Raw genomic sequence first — 20442 nt, 5'->3', positions numbered from 1 at the left:
ATTTAGTTATGGGAAAGTTCTTAAATATGTTTTTCCAGAGCGATATAGGCCCTGTATGGCTGCCTATTATGTTACATTTATTTTAGCTGGTGTAAAAACTTGGGCGGTATGAAGTTAAGTGAGCTGGGCTTTACAAAGCAGTGAAATTGCAGTAAAATAATATACACACATGCCTAGAAATATTAGGCCAACGAAAGAATCGAGAACGTACGTTTCAGAAACACTCAAAATAATAAAATTCAAGGCGTCAAAAGGTCTGTTTGTAAATTTAATGCGCTATTGATCGAGCGATGGGTGGAAATTGGATCAACAACCTAAACCTGCGAAGGGACAACTTTAAAACGAGTTTCGATCAAAAGTGCTATCATCAACGTTTTGTTTAGTATATCAGTTCGGCTTAAAGCTCGCATACAGTTGCTTTATGTTTTATGTAGGCGATCTCGATAGCTTCCTGCTAAAAATGTTGTCTATTTGGATAATTCATCGTTGGAGAGGGTTTGTAACATGTTGAACAATATCCGGAATTTAGCAGCTTTAGTCAGTAACTTACTGAGGCCTAAGTGAAATCTTTCTGGGGGGCAAAGTTTCATTGCTAATCTCTCTTTTATCGCTATAAAAAGATTTACGATACACAAGCATAACTGGGAAAATAAGATCAATCAGCTCATTTTAACCTGTCGAATAATTCCACTTTATCTTCCGCACATAGACAATCCAATATTTCTCTTTCAAAGCACCGATTGGCTGCGAACAAATAAAAGCAGTTATCAAAGTTGTTGTGTCGATCAACTCATGATAAAACACACGTCAATTGACTAGGAAACTAAAGCTATTAAATCGAAACAACAACTAGTCGAGTTCAAACTTATTTGCCAACTAACGTCACACTGGGAATTGGGGTTTGCAGTGTTTAGAGACACCTTGTCAGTAGCCTGATTTACGAGCGAAGTTATGTCGCTTCGTGTTAAGTGTAATCGGAAATGGCAAGACAGTGTTGGTTATAGGTGTTTTAGACGCAGAGGTGCCAAACGAGATTGACTGGCTAAATGACCCTAAACCTACACCTTCTTGACGTATTCCTAAGTAATGGGCACAAACACAAAGGGTAGGAAGGACTACTGCGAGACTTGGCACTGTGTGGCGACAAAACATACTCAACACCAAGGGGGGTTGAAATAATCGTGGTTAATAACTCCACGCGCTTAGCTGGGGTCGTGCAGCTGGAGAATTTAGCGCCAAACTGCAAAGATAGCCAAAATTCGGAAGCTGCGTGACATAAGGAAACAGATCTGCGATTAAAAATAAACTCTGTTTGCAGATGACGTGAAACCTACGCAAACAAAGACCGGGAAACAAAAAAGGGGTAAGCTTGTTGTATTCAGCGCAGGGTCGTTTACACTGCCGCGGAGCGATGGATTTCAATGTCCGTGTTAACTCAGGTGGAAATGGGCGGAGCTGAATTCTCATCCAACCAGCGGATATAAAAGCAGAGCGGACTTATACAGATAAGCTGATTACAGCTGGCAGTAGGTCTGTCGTATGCTGATGAGAAATCCAGTCTTGAGAAATCGTCTCGCACCTCACAAGAAACCGATGCTTCACAACTTGGAAATGACACTCATTTTCGTGATTTTGCTCCTCGCTGGAACTGCAACTAACGGTAAGTGTAGTTTTCTGTAAGCTTTAAGGATTGTGATTCGTGTAGAAGTTGTTTTCAACCCTTCTTAAAATACACAAACCTATGTTGCAGCCAGTTCATTTTCTCAAGCGCACGCTTCATTTATAAACTTTGTGGGATACGTGTGTCGACCTTATCGGCCTTAAACTCATCCCTCTATAATCCCTACCGGTTGGTTAGCCACGTCTCGTTAGGTGGAAACCGTTACAAAGTTCTTCCAACTTGTCAGAGAGAAAAGAATTTCTTGAGACCCACACGAGGGGCAGGCACTTTTAGGAACAAAACATACTCGCGCGAAAATGACATCCGCCAATTTCACCGATGGCAATGTTTAGCGAAGTTCGATGATTCTCAAAAACTTCAGTGTTTTAGATTGATAGTTCCTTTAATCTTAACAGTTGGTTCGGGGCAAGGGTCGACCATTGCTCTTAAGCCACAAGGATTAAAAACTGTTCGAAGCATTCTTACGAAAAGTAAATAAATAATGGGTTAATTACGAAGTCCGAGTTGAGAAACGTGTGTCTAAATTTGTACTAATTAATTACTTTTAATATTAAATTACTTAGAAAGTATGATATTTCTTGCCCAAAGCAATAAATGACTCGTTTGCTTTACCAGTTGTGTTCGAAGAACAAAAACTTGCTTTGTTTGGTTTAATAACGAAGTGAATAGAACTAACAGTTCAAATATTTCCGTTTCAATGTGCCGCATAGTCGAGAAGGGGTAAAATAAGTGAAAAATCTAATCTAATGGTATGAAATAGATACTTCTATTCAAGTTTGCAGTTTTACCATAAAGTTGGGCAACAGCTTTCGGGATATTGTGAGATGAATTCTGATGTGGACTAAATTTATCTTTTGTCATCAAAGGAATTCAAATTTTTTACGATATTTGACGGCCAATTTACCAAAAGCAAAGTGATATAAACTGAAAATTCCTTGCAATATTGGTATTTTAACAACTTTAAGCGAAATATAGTTCTTAGGACGATATTGAGCGCGATATTAACCGGACTAAAAAATCTAGTTAATTGATAAGGTTACTTAAAAGATTCTGTAACTATTTCGAATGCACAATTACAACTGTAACAATTCGTTGTAGAGAAGTTGGAATGTTTGCCAACAGAACAATTGCTATCAATTGGGCGAAAAAACTTTGATGCGTATGTCAATGGAACAAAATAATAGCTGGGTCATTTAAGTGGGCGGTCAATTTATATAGCGCGCATTGCGGTGATTTTTAATACAAAGAACAAAATTCGGCCGTTCTGCGCTAAAAATTTAATTTGTTTTCTTTCTTGCGAATCCAATTAGCCCGTAAAGTCGCTTTTCAAGAGGTCCTCTTGGAATCGGCCCCTTTCACTTGTTGCAGCCTATTTGTTTTTTACCACAAAACGAAGCGGTATTTCACTCAGCGGTGAAGTTATCTTTAAAGCTCATACCGTATTTTGTTTTTGTCGTTGTGAAAATCAAGCGAGGGACAACCGGAAGGCGTTTTTTAATACACTATCTGAAATGGTACATACAACACGTAAGATATTGCTTCAAACCACGTTACGATTATTAGGAACGACAAATTGAACCATTCATGGCCAGTTGTTGGTTTTAATTTTAGAACGGTGCACTTATAATATTGTTGAATAGGTCCAGAGGTATAAAAAATGGCTTGTGGTCATGCAAAACTTTGTTTGTTTAAACTGAATATATTTAAGTAAAAATACGTGGGAAGGCCATAAAAACTTTACGACAACTAACGAAAAAGAGTTTTACTTGTTACTCTCGTTGGATATTCCGGAGGACGGCTTTGTAGAAATTATTATTCTCGAAGAAATAATCTGCCTGGAATTTTCTACTGCCTTTATCGCGTAATTCACTGAAATAGCTAACTCTTAGCTCGCATACATACTGGAATATTAAAGGGCAAATGGTAGTAAAGCATTTCTTGTGACAAGAATGTTCCGAAGCCACTTACAAATTCTAATAAAATGGCGGCTTGTTTTCGAGGAGTTACTAAACATGGCTTTCATTGCACTCTCTCGTTAATTGTTTAGCACTCCTCGATCTCGTATAGTAACCGTGTGGGGTATCTAAGTAAACAGGAAAAAATGTATGCTCTCAGATTTTTAAAATATCTGCTCTTCGTTCAAGAGCCTTCCGAGTGGGCCTCGAGACACAATGTCTACTTCAATCATGACATGCACTTCGCAGTTTCGCCGATGAAATATGTTTCTTTAGTAAGTCAGTCAGTTCGGTGCTCTCTGGTAGTTTCGGAAACTGTTACTACTTTATTATCTTGTAACACTATGTTGAAACAGTGAACATTCTTTAAGTACCCTCCCATTGGTATATTGCGTTGAATTGTTAATGCATCACGCCCAAATCAAGCAAGTTGCCTTATTACGGGCAAATGCTTTATGTAGATATTTATAGCTTGGCCCTCAAGTATAGGAATATTAATAGCGGTGACATAAGTTAACAACATAGGAATATCCATTTTTCCGCCACACAAAAGCATAACAAAGCACTGATTTGGTCTTTGAAACTGGTAATGTTAAGCGAAACAAAAACTTTGGTTGTACATTTGTCGGGCTAACTGAGATGTTTGTTGGTCCGTAATAAAAATTATTCGCTTGCTTTTGTGGTTTTCATTTAGTTCTTCTTCTACTAGTACTATAAGTAGTTTTAACGACACTGAAGTGTTTACGTGGGACAATCGGATTCGCTAATAATTAAAAAAAAACCGCCGGTGACGCTTTGCGAATGCTATATAGAAGAGATTAATTTGGTTTTGTCGAGAAAACAGAATTTGCATTAGTCATACAACGAACTTAAGCAAAAGCGGGTTTTAATTTTGCTCTTATTGCGTGCTCACTGTGTATAATGCCCATATCGCACCAGAAGCACAACAAAATCTCACAGAACGAAAATAACTTGTAATAGTTGAATTATTTTTTCATTCTTTAAAAGATTTGGTTTCCTCACTGAGGCCATCGCGCATTCAACATTTTGCAAAGATGTTAATGGAACAGATCATTTAGTCAATTCATAAGTCGCTTTTGTGCCCATGAGAAAACTTTGAAAGAAATAGTTTACAACCTTTCCATGATGCCGAACCGTTCAATTCATTTATTATCTGTAGTTTCCTGTTCAACTACAGTTGTTCTTCGACAACATCCTAATGGTTTAGATACTTTCTATGGTCAAAAGCTAGCATTTTCACTTTGCCCCCTGACTCGAGGCAAGGCAAAGTCCCTTGTTTGGTATTGTTTTGTTTTGGTCTTAAATAAACGCTCAATGACTAATATTCCATTCATTTTTCTTTCACAAATTTTATCAATATATAACTTTGATGTTAGGAGTTTCAGAAAGGTGGGACGTAAATTGTTAGATTAACAATGTTTTTTCTTCAAGCATTTGGTTTCCAAGTGTTAACAATAACATTTTTCGTCTTTTGAAGTCACCCTAATAACACTAGATTGTTCTTCAGGAGCTCTTACAATCATTTCCTCCCGATCCCAGATCCCCTCAGAGTATGAATCACTCGTCAAAATTTTCAAGCTGTGCAATTTAAAATAAACAGGAAAGTAATTGTATGAATTTCCGCCTGCTATCGACCGTTACTCGTAACCTTTCTAATCTCTAATACTTACAATTTCCGCCCTCAAAGAGTAATCTGTGCGCCCCTCTGAGAAGAATTTACGACTTTGAAAAAACATTCGTAATCACATGGCAACGAACTTTATTCTGGCAATCCATTAAGATTATATAGTCAACTTCGTTTTCCCGAAGGAATAAAGTTTCGAAGATGAGGTAGAAGCGAAGAGCTTTACCAAAAGCTATACACTTTACACACTTTACAGTACTGTATGAGTTGTGGTAAAGAGTTTTACCAAAGCCATTGTAAATGATACATGTGGTCGACATTTTGAGTCAGAAGTTGAAGTTAAATCATACATATATTTACTTCGTTTTTACGCTTGCTAAGTTCTGTATTCAGTTCGTAATACCGTAGAACCTGCAAAGAAGAGGTATCAGGCATATTTTAACACTGAAATCCGGTATAACGGATTTCATATTATGGCAGTTAAAATGCTTGAAAAACTTAAGAGGGCTTGTAATTAGTAGTAAACAATTTTGGTAAAGCTAAAGTAAAGATCACTTTCCAGCTAGCATGTTCCAGCACCTTCTTTAAATAACCTCTATCCGACAAATTTCATGTCATTTTTTTCTTCTATTTCTACTATTTTTAAGTCAACTTTGTTTTAGGAGGAGGTTACCTTCTATGATAAAGGCCTGTAAAATTACAATTAAATACTTGCCTTGGCTGAACTGCCAGACAAGATATATTAAAGCTGCTCAGTGAAAATTTAAAACCCTGACAGGCACAACATTTTTTGCCAGCTTTTCAAATTTCTCAGCCAGTCAAAGCATAATTACTTCCCGTGCAATCCATTAGCACGTGGCTTGTAACGTTACTGCTTCTCTGCCGTCCGTTATCGTAGTTTCGGTTGTTGAAGCCACGAAAAAAAGGCGGACAGAAACTAACAAAGATATAAACAATTTGAGACAGGGGCTATGGGATTGACTACAATTTTAGAAGCCTGCAAAACTCAAAGTTTATGTCCATTGTTTTATTAGACCGCTAAACTTCGGTACTTTCTCTAGCAAATACTTTAGGACCTTCAGCAATGCCAGATTGTTCCCAAATGCCGGATTGCTTAAACATTCTCAAACCCATTAACAATTCACCAAGTAAAAACAAAGAAAATGATAACCGTGAAGGAGGTTTGGATACCCGGTCTTAATAAGCACAGATTTTTACGATATTTTTTCTCCGTTTTCTCCGCAGTTTTTGCTTCGATTAAGAGATATATCAAACACTCGAATATGTTTCATCGGCTGTCCAAACACCTCGAATTTCGTCAAAGATACCGTACTCTGTTTCGCGTCGTATTTTCAACTTACTACTCGGTGTTTGGATATCTCGATAAAACACTGTCTCTTATGTTTGATATATAACTTCTCAGTGAAACAAAGAACGCGTTCACTTATGTATGTTTTGTAGACTGAACACAAAAAAATCATGGAACACTCGAAAATGAAACATTTTGAAACTTGAAGCACGTCTATTAGCAGGCTATAAAACATACTGAACCATTTTACAAGTGAAACGCGGAACACATGACAGGCCTTCCCAGAAGCCTATTGGCCCTTTACCTCTGACGTCATAAAAATTCTACAATCGAATCCACTACGTATTTTGCAGTGTTTTACGCATCCTAGTCATCTGGAACAAACAAATTTCATTTCTATACACATGAGTGGTTGGGTTGATTCGATTTACAGTGTTTTGACATAAGTTACGGCCGTAGCAAATATTCGTCACCTTGGCGTACCCAGCACATAACAGATGACCTCTGGCACAAATATTTAACAATTGTCTTGCGAAATCGTGCGGAATATCAACTGATACTAAGCCGACGAGGGCGAAGGGCGAGCTGGCTAAAAGATCAGATAATATTGTAGATAAACTGTGATTGTGCAATTATAAACCACAAAGTTAGGTTTTCTCAAAAGGTAACTGCAACAAAACCACCGCATTGGGCCTTTTAAAAATCCTTGGAAACTGACACAAGGCCTTACCTTTTCTCTCCTGAAACATCATCACCATCGTCATTGCCTTTTCACGCAATGCGACCAACAAAGCCTCAATTTGAAACATAGAAATACTCCTTCACAGTGATGCATCGGAATGTCGAAAACATTCCTCAAGCAATACCATTTCACGGTGCCGGACGAAAGATGTTAACCTCTATGAACAACGCCCAAATAAATTAGAGATGAGTAGCAGAAGGAGAAAATAACTTGCCTGAATTATAGGTTTGGGGAAGAAAACCACTAACAGTAGTTTGCAACACATTTCGGAGGGCCTCCAAGGGCTTTTTAAAATAAAGGAACTTGGTCGTTTATTTCTGGGAAACAAATACATTTTTGAATTATTTTAAGAGAACAAGCAGTTTCTATAGTATTAATGAAAATTTTCTTAAGGAGCAAGAAAACTTGTATCACCTTCTGGGAGGCTCTCTTCAGTTTATTTTTGTGACTCTTACGATATCACTTATAGATGATCATGATATCAAAGGAAAATAAAAATAGCTAGTGCAAATATTGGACTGATTTTGCAAAACAATTCGTGATCCTGGCTTGCAGACACAGGCATTGCCCATTTTTCTACTGAAGGCAGCGTGATAATGAACACATTTCATCTGACATTGGACTAAAATGAAGATCTCTTCAAAGCCGTCCTTTTAACATGTTATTTGTAGCAGCAGTGTTACTAGTCCTTACGTAAAGTGTCTCTAAAGCACTGCTTCGCTTTGCAGATACAGTGTTTGAAATTGGTGACTGGCACTGACTGGCAGCCGGGAACCTTGAACGAGAGTTTTCTTTTTATCACAAATACATATCTTCATGCCTGCACTGTTTTGCTTAAGATATTCAAACTTGTGATATTTTTTATGACTCGACTGAGCATCTTTCTCAAAAGCGAGACACGATATTTGCACTTTAGTAATCAACCTATACAACATTCCACGAAGTCGGTTTCGTAACATGCATGTAGCTAATGTCAGCAATGTTAAGTGGCCATCATGTGCAAGGTCCTGTCTATACACTACTTTGCTCTGAAGATCAAAGCAGAAAAAGTATTTCCATTTTATCAATGAACTAACTTTTACATACAGTCAGTAAGATTTTAAAATACTTAATTTCAGTGACTTTTGGATTTTTTGATTGACAGTATGGTGTGTGATGTAATGTGAATGGAGTAATGCCGAAGCTGTTAGCTATAATGGGGGAAGCATTTTTTTAAAATCCTCACATTTTTCCCAAATATCGTTAATACAAAGAAAAATCTGGGGTTTAGGTCTGCCAAGATCAGTGTTTTATTTACGCCATTTTATGGCCTCTAAAGTTATCTTGTTTCAATTTTTTACTTTTGTTATTATTATTATTATTTTTATTTATTTTTAAATTTTCGAAAAAAATAACATTGGGAAAACATTCTTTACGAGTAACGACATAAAACACTGACTGCAATCAATGATATATTTGTCACAGGTTTGGAAGACTCTTTCACCATCACCACAGATGAAGACGAGTCGGTCACGTTTGATTTTTTGAAGTTTAACAAAGCTTCTGACAAGCTAGCTCCAAAGGTTATCATTGTCAAGCAACCAAAATATGGCGCATTTGCGAGTTCACCAGACGGGAACCTCAACATACAAAACGAAATGTGTGACGCTCAGGCAACGTACATACCAAACCAAGACTTCTCAGGCGAGGACGTCTTTATGTATTCGTATCTTTACGAAAATCTTACGACGACTTCCGATGGCAAACTCCAAGCTAGGATCATTGTTCGACCGAAGCCCGACCCTATTATGGCGCAGTCTGATGAGGTCACCATGACAACCGATGATGGTCACGTGCATATCCCGGTGTTAAAGAATGATTACAGCAAGGATGGGTCAGGAGTGTGTATAACAACGGAGGAGAAACATTTCTCGGATGGGAAGCAGGTACTTAGCTAACTTATAATTTGCAGTAAGACGTTTAGCCTAAGTGACTATACCTCCATATCTTCGCTCGCTCATTGTTTGTTTACTCAAGTTATAAGAACATTTTTTCTCATTTGCCACTGATTAGAAAAGGTAAAGTCTGCCTATGCGCCTAGTGACCCATCGGGCAGGAGCTTATCCCGGTATCCATAGCATGATGGGATGCTAATCCATGGCACGGCTACCCCCAGCGAACCTGGGGCACTGAATTCGCCGGACTCCATTTACCCCCCCCCCCCCCAACATTTATACACCTGGTTGAAGAGAAAGTAAAGTCAGTAAAGTCTCTTGCCCGAGAACACAACGCAGTGTCCCGGTCAGGAAGCTCGAGCCCGGATATCCGCTCAATCCGGAGTCCATCGCGCGCTAACCATTAGGCCACCGGCGCCTCCTTCCTGAACGTAATGCTCAAATAAAGATTATATCGCGGGCTCAAATTTTTTCTATTATTGGTCAGTAAATTGGGAGCTCCGCTTTTAGGCTTGGCTAAATCTATTTAATATTTTATTCTAAAGATTATATATTTCAACAGCAGATGAAATTCGAAGACGTAGCAGTGCCTCTTGGCATGACCGCCGTTCAGCAGAAACCACCCAAAGCTCCAGATTGCCTGTTTGACCAGTTTGATCCAAGGCTAAAAATCTGGATTCCTGGTTCGTTTTGTATCGTAGAGATCAGCTCTGGTGCGGCAGCAACCGCAGACTACGATGGCGACGGGCTCATGGATATTTACTACGCGCGCATGGATGGTCCAGATCAGCTCTGGCGTAACCTTGGTAACGGAACGTTCAAGGACTTCACTGCCGAAGCCAACCTGAGCTCCACTGCTTTCCACCGCTCGTCAGCTGTAGCTTGGATAGACGTAGATAACGATGGAGACATGGACCTTTACGTGGGTACCATGGCGGAGAGTAGATTTTATCTTTACATAAATGATGGCATGGGCCATTTTACAGAGGAGGCCGAGGAGAGGGGCGTCGCCTTGAGGCCTGTGATAGCACCATACAAAACAAGTACCATGACTATTGCAGTTGGGGATTATGACAAAGATGGTTGGCTTGACATGTACACCACCGAATGGCTCCCTCATCTTGATCTCGGCTTTGATTACAAAAACTATACTCACTCAAACTGTCGCCTGCTCAGAAACCTTGGAGCGCAAGGCAAACCGGGACACTTTGAAGATGTAACGGAAGAGGCGGGACTGGGGAAGACCAAAGAGCCAACAGTAGCCGCTGACAGGTTTGGTGGCGTTGATGTGAGGTATTACGGTGTCATGAATACCGGCTTGCTCAGAGACATTATCCCAGGGCCGTTTAAGTTGGCAGCCATGTTCACCGATTTGGACAACGATGGTGAGAAATTAATGTTATTAAGAGTAAAAACTAGGAGTCTTTTTAAGTTTTAATAATATCTCCACACTGCACCAAGAGTCACTGTGTGGAATGAGATGAAATCCCTGTTTAAAATAGTTTGGATGTTTGGCTTTTTTGAATTCCTCGACATAAGTTTTCTTCGCAAAATATCACAAGTTTTAAACAACAATAAGAACTGTAATATTATTGTCTGCTGTCTACATGAAAGTTGACACGCATAGGCGTCTCCCCCCTCCCGCCTTCTCTCTTATTCCTAGAGTGCGGCTTCGCAATGTTAAATTTGTATGTCTTTGACATAAAAGTGACACAAGAGTCACTGTCTCGAATCACTGGCTCTGGTCAAGAAATAATTTTGCAACGCTACTACTTCTTCCCTACAAGATATTCAAATATAACATCAGTGACCTGTTAAAATGTGCTTTAGGTCACCAAGACCTCGTTGTGAATGGTGATTTCAAAACCAGCGCTATTTACTGGAACAACGGTGACGGAACGTTCACAGAGGGGACTGACGAGAGCGGTGTTGGCACGGACGAGAATGGCATGGGTTCTACAGTAGCGGACTATGATCTTGATGGCCTGCAGGACTGGTTTGTCAGCAGTATTTACATGTCTAAGGAACAGATGGAGCCTTTCAGAGAAGTGTATCTCGGTGGAGGAATCATATTTGGAAATACTGGAAACAGGCTTTTCAGGTGAGCAGTAGCAGAAAACGAGCTGAACACCAACGCCTAACCTGTTTGTCTAGTTTGAGGTCAACAACGACCATCGAAAGTCATCATTTAATTAATCAATCAATCAAACAATCAATTATAAACGTCATACGGGGGACGACATTGCCGTAACATGTCCGAGCCAGAGGCTCGTGTAGAAAACGCATGACAAGAGTTCCAAGAATCAAAAGGAACTGATTTAATTTAAAATAACTAAATATAAATATATCTGTGATTGGTCCATAAAACTTGTCCTTTGGGCCGGTAACACGATTTTGCTCCCCCTTCACCAATATCATGTCAGTCATTGATTTAGGAATTGATGGGCTTAATGCAAAATCTACCACCGTGGCAACTGGAATCTTGGATAATTTTGATTTTAAAATAAATCGAAGTGCTGTTAGGGCACAATGACATCTTAGCTCACAAGTAGTGTCTATAACAGAGACCTTTCATTTGCTTAAAACTTGATCAGATGTTTTTGACCATTTTTAATGCGAAAGATAGTGCTTTTTGTCCCGCGGTATGCTACTGAACAATTTCACTCTTTCTCACCTATTTGATCGTTTGATTGCTTTTACAGGAACGAAGGAGGTCGTAAATTCTCGGACCAGACTGACGCGGTCGGTCCACTTCGTTACGGGAACTGGGCCTGGGGTGCATCGTTTTTCGACTACGACAACGACGGCGATCAAGATCTCATTCACACAAATGGGTTTGATGACCCGGAAGTGACTGATACAGATTTTCTTCACCACACTCCAACGCACCTATACCAAAACAGGTTTTTCGAGGATAACAACGGGCAAGTCCAGTTTGAGGAAACTGGACCCAAGATGGGCGTAACTGATGTTTTTGATGGACGAGGAGTGTTCATCTTCGACTACGAAGAAGATGGCGACTTGGACGTTTTCATTGCAAACACCGCCAATCGCCCAGTTCTTTATCGCAACGTTGGAGGTAACAGCAAGGATTACATTCGCGTCAAAGTTCTCGAGGCCAGCGTCGACAGAGAAAGTTATGGCGCGTGGGTCTACATGTATTCTCCTCGGCTAGAGAAGGAAGTCATTCGCGAGGTGCGAAGCTCATCCGGGTTCTCAGCTCAAGGCGAATACGTTGCACATTTCGGGTTGGGCTCGGAAACCGCTGACACTTTCCAAATCCGCGTCTACTGGCCGGCCACCAACAACACGCGGATTATTCACAACGTGCGCCGGCGATCATCTGTTACAGTGCGTGACATCTGGGGTCATCGAAATGCAGTCGAGGAGACAACGAACCCCAGTGAATCGGTTCCAAGCTGCACCAAGTTGCTAGTGAAGGAGGTGACCCGGGCACCAGAGCACGGACAAGTGGTGGTGGGACCTAAGCACGTGACTTACTATCCTGACGCGGAATTTTTTGGCGAAGATAGTTTCAATTACGCTGTTGGCGATGGAGTGAGCACAGCTATTGCGACAGTCAATGTCAAGGTAAGGCCGGAGTGAGTTAGAACGTGGGGAAAGAGAAGGGAAGGGATAGGAGAAGAACGGTAAAAGAGTGTTGTAATTTCGGTTATAAGTCCAACCCCTCCAAAAATAAGCCCCCCCCCCCCCTCTGATGAATGATAGTACTGAACAGGGCAAAATGTTGTTTTATTGTCACTTTTTAAACAAAAGCGTTTTTCGATACACCCCCCTGGCCCGTTTTGAAAAGTTTTTTATTCCGCTTTTAAGGCCCTCTCCCCCTGGATATAAGCCCCTCCGTTTGAAAAAGCCCAAAACCCCTACAAGTTGTATAATCTGGGCTTATAACCGGAATTTTACGGTATTTCAGTTTCTCATATAACTATTTACAGGCACAGTCACGTTGAAATAGTTTTGCTGTGTCTCCCTGATTTATTTTCCTTTAATTTTGAGATGACAGCTTTACGACTCCCTAATGAAGAAAAACACTAAATAAAATCTCTGTTCTTTACTATCTTTAGGTCAACAAAGTGGAGACCCCCGCGGCCTCACCAGACCAGTTATCAGAAAAGTTTGCACGCTTGGACGCCGTGAACAACAACCCCACCCAACCCGACTGCGGCAAACCGTTTATGCCGCTGCTGCGTCTGTTACCACCAGCTTACGACGACGGTTTCGACGCACCCGCGGGCTCAAACAGGTCAAGCCCTCGACTTATTTCCAACGTTGTTTGCGACCAGCGGGTTGATATTTACAGCAAAGCTGGCCTGAATGACTTTCACATGCACTTCGGTCAGATGCTGGCTCATGACACTGACTTCGCCACACCGTACGCAAATTTCCTCACCACTGACAATCTAGGTATCCCGATTCCCGAGGGTGACCCGTGGTTCGACCCGCATGGCACAGGCAAAGAGATAATGCGATTTAGGAGATCTGGGATCCTACAGACCAGCGGTAAAATGCATGGAAGACCACGTGAGCAGGTACGTTTGGCGAAAGTTAGCTCCCAATCCCTTGTAGGAAGCTATTTTTAGGTGTGGTAGTGGCTCAGTACGCATTCATTACTGTATTACAAAATGAGGCCCTAACAAAAAAAAGACCCAAACAAACCTATTCGTAGGATCTAATAAAAACCTGTCTCAAAAAGATTTTAATTTAATGGAAACCAATTCCCGAGTTGAATTAGTCGTTTCACACTATGGAAAAAGTTTGCATCTGGTCTCATTTTGAACAGAAAAGGCAATTTACGAGGAAAAAACTGTAGATTTCGGTAAGTGACCTGATAATAAACTTAAAGAGTTTTGTTTGGTTTTATCGTCTATAGCCCATTACATTTGACACTGTAAGGAGCTTTTTTAATCTGATCAAACTTAAAAATGAAGGGCAGGGTTAGTACTTAATTGAGCGAATGCTGTTTGAAATGGGCAACATTTGCTTTCTTTTATGAAGAAAACGTCTTGATATATAAGAAAATTAAAACAAATGTAATAAAAAAAGTGCAAGACCACAACAACAAAACGATGAGTAATGCCGTATTTCTCATATACCTGGATCAGTAAATTAGTTAAAAGTATAGACGGAGACTGATCCTAACGGCGTGGCAACTTAACTTTTTGATACAAATTTGTCCTAGATTTACGTTTGCAACACACACCTTCATCTGGGACTGTTTGTTTAAAATATTTAGTTCTTTAATCCGCTTTGTTTAGTTCTTTTGTCGCTTACGCCGTTAGGATCTGTCTGCCGTCTACATTTTGCAGAATTAAAATGCTCAGTAATAATAATAATAATAATAATAATAATAAAAATAATAATACTTTATTTATAAAGCGCTCTTTCTATTTCTAACCAATAGCGCTTTACAAGTTATTTACAATTAAAAATTACATATCTATATTAAAAAAGTTACAATTTGTATATAATAAAAAAAAATCAATAAAATAATTAAAAAGAATAAAAAGGCTAACTAATTCACCTAAGTTAATTGTAAAAATACACTAAATTGTAAAAAATATCTAACTAAAAGCTTAAACTCTGAAATGCCATTGCACGATCGAATGTCTAAAGGTAAGGCATTCCAGAGTTGTGGCGAGGCTACAGAAAAAGCTCGAAATCCGTAGCTGCGCAAATTATAAACGACATCATCCAAGCGATGGCCATTTATAGAACGTAGATTACGTCTCGGGACATATCTCTTGATCATATCAGACAGATAAGTTGGGGCTAAGCCCATTAAACACTTGAATGTCATAAGAAGTATCTTAAATATTATGCGCTCTTCTATTGGTAGCCAGTGAAGGTTATAAAGTACCGGTGTAATATGTTCACATTTTCGCGTAAGTGTCACAATCCAGGCTGCTACATTCTGAGCATTTTTTTTTTTTTTTTGCAATAAAAAGCTTTATTGGTGATAGGGCTTACAGTACAAGGAAACAATAAAAACTAACAGGAATAAAGAAAAAAATAATAAGAAAAAATTATAAAGGTATTTACATGCGTTACAATTTGTTTTACATACAGTGCATACATTTATCGTTAAACTTAATTATACAAGGATACAAAGAAAACGTAGAAATAGTAGTATTGAAAAAAAAAAAAAAAAGATTACGTACTTGTAGTTATGAGGAAAAAAAAAAGAAATAAAAAACTACAAAGATTTTCATATATTTCTTTGAATTCAGGCAGTTTGTTATTTTGGATCGCGATTTCTCTTTGTATATTAAGTCTTTCTTTTAAGAGTGACAGAAAACTTTCGAAGCATAGTTTTTCATCGTGTAAGCATTTACAGAATATAGAGTATTTCGCAATGAGAAGTGTGTAGTTTAAAGAGTACAAGTGCGTCTCTTTGTCAAGAATTCCATATAAAATCATACTGTTTGATAATGTGATCTTTTCTTTAGTTTTGCTGGACCACCAGTTTTGAAATAAATTCCAAAAAGATAAAGTTGAAGAGCAATGTAAGAACATGTGATCTAAAGAGTGTCTGTCAGTGAGACATTGAGGGCATAAATCACTATCTGATATTTTGGCTCTAAAAAAGCTAACTTTTGTTGGAAGGATATTATGAATAAGTTTATATTGAAACATTGATATCTTTTTGTCATTTTTACGACTGAATTTATTCAGGAGTATTGTGGGTAGCCTTGGTTGGTCGGTTTTCGGTTGGTCCATCATCTGTAAACTTCTCATTGCAACTCCGCTGACCAGCAGATATACTTGTAGAAAGAGTGTAGCAAGGCGGCCGTATAAAGGCGGTCTTTTAAATTTAAAGGGGTTTACAAGAAAAACCAGAAGCAAAGAAACAAAATATGGCTGACAATTACGTGAAGAATTAAGTAATCGACCGCCAAAAAAGTGAACATTGAGAGCCAGCAATCTGCATTAATCGATCGATGACTTTCGTGTCTATCTTTCGAGCTAGCGTAGTACATGTAGTCGAATGTAGGAGCATTCGAAAACTAAATCGGGTTTCACATAAGCTTCATAAGCGATGGATCTATCTAGAAACCAGAGCGTTGGCTAAAATCGAGTGCGTGGCTGCTTGTTCCCAATAAAAGGAAAAGCTTTTCAGATGAAACAGCACAATATTACATTTGTACCTGAATCAGTCTAATATATTTTTTTTACAGCGTTATTATCGATCCGCAGTCAGATGCCTACCCGACTGCGCTACTTATGCGCACTTAGTCACGTGAGACGAAAATATCTTATATCAATGTAATTGACATTGCGCCGTTTATCTGTTATCATGTGCATCAAAGAAATGTTTGAATCACCTGCTGCTCATAAATTTTCAAGGAATGAAAACTAAACTTTTAAACTTGGCAAAAAAATTCAGTCGTGGCTCGAAGAGCTCTTTGATTTATCTGGAAGGGTAATTCATAAACTTTGTTAAGTTTGCTCGGTTAAAACCGTACCTTAAAATTTTGCTTTCAGCGGTTGGGGGTAAAAATACGTTTTCAGTTAAAATAGCGGAGTAGACGTTTTTGGTAGAAATTATGTTTGTTTTATGATTTCCATTTTCTGCTGTTTCCCGGGGAGTTCTTTTAATTATTATTTCCAGTCATTCGGAATGGAATTGATCAATCCAAAATATAAAGTAAAAGGTGTTTCAAGATGAAATTTTTCGGAGAATTGTTCAAAAGAAAGGAAACTACCATCATTTTGGAGAAGGTCTTTAATACGTAGAATACTTTTTTCGAACCAATTTTTGTAAAAAGGTGTATTACCCTCGATTTTTATGTTGCGGTTGTTCCAAATTATTTCGTTGTGTAGAGATGTGTTGTTCTGAAAGGCTTGTTTTGAGCTCTGCCAATGTTTTAAGACTTCGTGATAGAAGCCTGGGAGGCGGTTAAGTTGCAGCGAGTTGATATCATAATTGCAGCGTGTTAGAAAAGAGAGTCCTCCATGATATTCTAATGCGATCTCAGGGATTATCTTCCAGGACGCGTCAGTATTGGTTTGCAAACGTGGTATCCAAGCAATCTTTAAAGCTTTATTCATGATGTTAAAGTCAGTCATTTTAAGACCGCCGTGTTTTTTTTTTTCACCAATGATAATTGATTTTTTTATCTTTGCGGGCTTTCCATCCCAAATAAAGTCAAAAATCAATTTCTCGATTTCTTTAATAAAATTTTCTGGAATAACAAGAACAGATGCATTGTAGATTAATTTTGAAAGTCCGAAAGTTTTCACAATGTTTATTTTCCCGTAGAGTGGTTAATTTCTTCTCTTCCAACTATTAAGCGTCTTTTCTAAGTTCCGGATTTTCTCTGCAAAGTTTAACTCGTTGGTTTTATTTGTGTCATACGAAAAGAAGATACGAAGAGCTTTTATTGGGTCCCGCGGCCAACGAAAGCCAAAGGGAGTTTCTTTTTTCTTTTTCCATGGACCAAGCCACATTCCCTCAGACTTTGTTGTGTTAATTTCTAGACCGGAGAGGTTTTTGAACTTATCAAGTAGGGTTAGTAAGTGGTCAACAGAATCCAGGTCATGCTGTAACTTCTTTAAAGTTTGTTTACGCAGTCCAAACAAAAGTGAATTGCAGAAATCTAATCTGACTAAAAAAGTTATTTTATCTGATACTTTTTTAATGAACAATAATCATCTCTCGTTTTTTGGCAGATCAACAAAGTTACAGCTTTCATTGACCTGTCTCTGGTTTACGGCTGCGATGATGGGCGAGCAGAGGTTCTACGGACCATGAAGAACGGCAAACTGAAACACCAGTCTAGTGATATCTTGGACTTCAACACCAAAGAAGTTACCAACTTGAACCTCCTCAATGGACCACGTGAAAAAATGCTAGTCTCCGGAGACAACCGAGTGAACGTGCAGCCAGGCCTTATTGCGTTACACACCCTATGGTCACGTGAGCACAATCTGATCTGTGATGAGCTCCGTCAGCAGCCTGGTAACGAGAATATGGACGACGAGACTCTGTTCCAGCACGCGCGGGCTTTGGCTCGGGCTAAATGGCAGAAAATAGTCTGGAACGAGTTTCTACCCACGGTGATCGGCCTTGTCGAGTACGAAAACCTGGGGCAGTATCAGGGATACAACGCTTCTATCAAGGTTGGCATCTTCAATGAGTTCGCCACCGCTGCGTTCAGATTTGGCCACAGTCAAGTTGGAAATATTATGCCGCGTCTGGACGAGAACTGGACCATGATCGGTAACGGTCATTTATCCTTGCGTGACGCCTACTTCAATCCCGGGCGCGTGCTCCATGAGGGTGGTATTGAACCGCTGATAAGAGGCATGATGGTGCAGAAGGCTCAAGAGGTTGACTTACAGTTCGCTGATTCGGTGCGCAACTTTCTGTTCGGCACAAACACAATGGGGCTCGACCTTGTGGCCATAAACATTCAAAGAGGAAGAGATCACGGTATTCCAGATTATAACGCTGTCCGTGAAGGAGTAGGCTTGCCAAGACGTGAATCATTTGCTGATATAACTCCTGACAAGAAGTTACAAGAGAAGCTAGCGGAGGTTTACCCGAGTATTGATGATGTTGACCTGTGGATTGGTGGTTTGGCTGAGCCGCATGTTGAGGGGGGAAGTGTGGGGGAAACCTTTGCTCGTATCATCGCTCTTCAGTACCGCGTGTTACGCGACGGAGACCGATTTTGGTACGAAAACGTGAACACGGCTTTGTACCAGTTGAAGGACAGAACCAATTTACCAACCCAAGGAACTACCATGGTGGATGTGCTGTTGAGGAACACTGGGATCAAGTGGAAGGGTTCTCCGTTCATTGCCCAAAACAAGTAAACGACAAAAACCCAGCTTAATGTACCACAAGGTTCGCTGGGGGAAGCGCTGTCAATCAAACTCAACGAACGACGCGCAGACTTGTCACTAAACTGTCGCACGATGTGATCACGTGCATTGTGATCACGTGAACAGACACAAAATTGAGGCACAATGTTAGCTAAGGTTTCAAGTCGTGCGCGATTCTTTTAAACACGGTTGCAGTCCTGATATTACGTACGATCTTGCTTGTGCAACAAAATTTGTTCCTTATATCAAATGTTCGCTGTAAACAAAACTCTGATACAATGAATTTTTCGGGTCTTAAACAAACTTGTTTGTTACATCCGAGCAAAAACGTTTTTATAACAACCTAATCTAAGTTTATAAATTTTTAAACATCCTCCAAAGGAACGAAACTTGTTTTGTTCAATATTTATAATAACAAAAATTACATGTTCTTCACATCCAAATGAATTTGCAACAGATGTTTGGCTTGGGACCGAGAAATGTGCTCGTCATTGGCTTATACATTCTTTATTATAGGGTCTCGTAACATAAATAGGAAAAACCAGCGAAGTTTGGTGATCAAGATTTATTCGCCATATCGGAATTGCACTGAATCACATGAAAACGAGACGTTTCCTGTAGTTAGCGAAGTACAAAGTAAGCAAGCAAAACAAACAAGTTTTAGTTTTAGCCCATTGTAGGAGTTTGCAGGCACAGTATAATAGCCTAAAATGTTTATTAGCAACCCATACGAAATTGACGCTTCATTCTCGTTCTTTTATAACAAGTTCGATTATTTTTGCATGTTGTACTTTCCGTTTATTTTTATTTTTAAAAGACTACTCGTATTACGGTAGTGTTTAATTTTTCCCGTTGCCTTATTCGAAATCGGTTATTTTCGAATTCCTCGTTATTTCGAGCTAAAATCCATTTCCCTTGGAGTTTCCTTCAGTCATTTACTATCGGCTATTTCGAACTAATTTTTGCTTCCCTTGACGGTTCGAAATAGCGGGATTCAACTGTAATAATAAATCGTAAACATAATAGCCACATATGAAATAGAGCGATAAAAACTGGAGTAAAAATGCATAACTTGCAAAAAAGCGCGGGAAAATCGTGCAAGCCAATTCGCGATTGTGTTGGTTTGCTTCTGATTGGTCGACATGAGAACACCTTTGCTGTAATTGGTCAAGCTCGTTACACGTTTTTTATAATTCATTTTGCGCTTGCAAATCAAAAGGACATGCGTAATTAATTTCAAACGTAGTAGCAAACATTTATATTTACACATATAGTTAGCATGAACCACGGACTGTAGTGAAAAATTGTGAAGTTAACACTTCGTGCT

General features: G+C 39.3%; 1 protein-coding gene across 1 annotated transcript; it reads left to right on the top strand.

Annotated features, from left to right (window-relative positions):
* Positions 1–275: 275 nt before the first annotated feature.
* Positions 276–19903, top strand: LOC144631217 (uncharacterized). Its single transcript, XM_078489633.1, has 7 exons — positions 276–1660; positions 8797–9257; positions 9829–10651; positions 11097–11367; positions 11969–12857; positions 13352–13816; positions 17958–19903. The coding sequence occupies exons 1-7, from the start codon at positions 1540–1542 to the stop codon at positions 19104–19106; spliced, it is 4179 nt and encodes a 1392-aa protein (XP_078345759.1). The 5' UTR covers positions 276–1539; the 3' UTR covers positions 19107–19903.
* Positions 19904–20442: the final 539 nt, after the last annotated feature.

The sequence above is a fragment of the Oculina patagonica genome, chromosome 11 (assembly GCF_052425735.1).
Source record: "Oculina patagonica isolate OP01 chromosome 11, crgOcupat, whole genome shotgun sequence".
In the NCBI taxonomy this organism is placed as follows: Eukaryota; Metazoa; Cnidaria; class Anthozoa; order Scleractinia; family Oculinidae; genus Oculina; species Oculina patagonica.
Note: the sequence above shows the minus strand (reverse complement) of the source record. Positions and strands in the feature narration are given on the sequence as shown.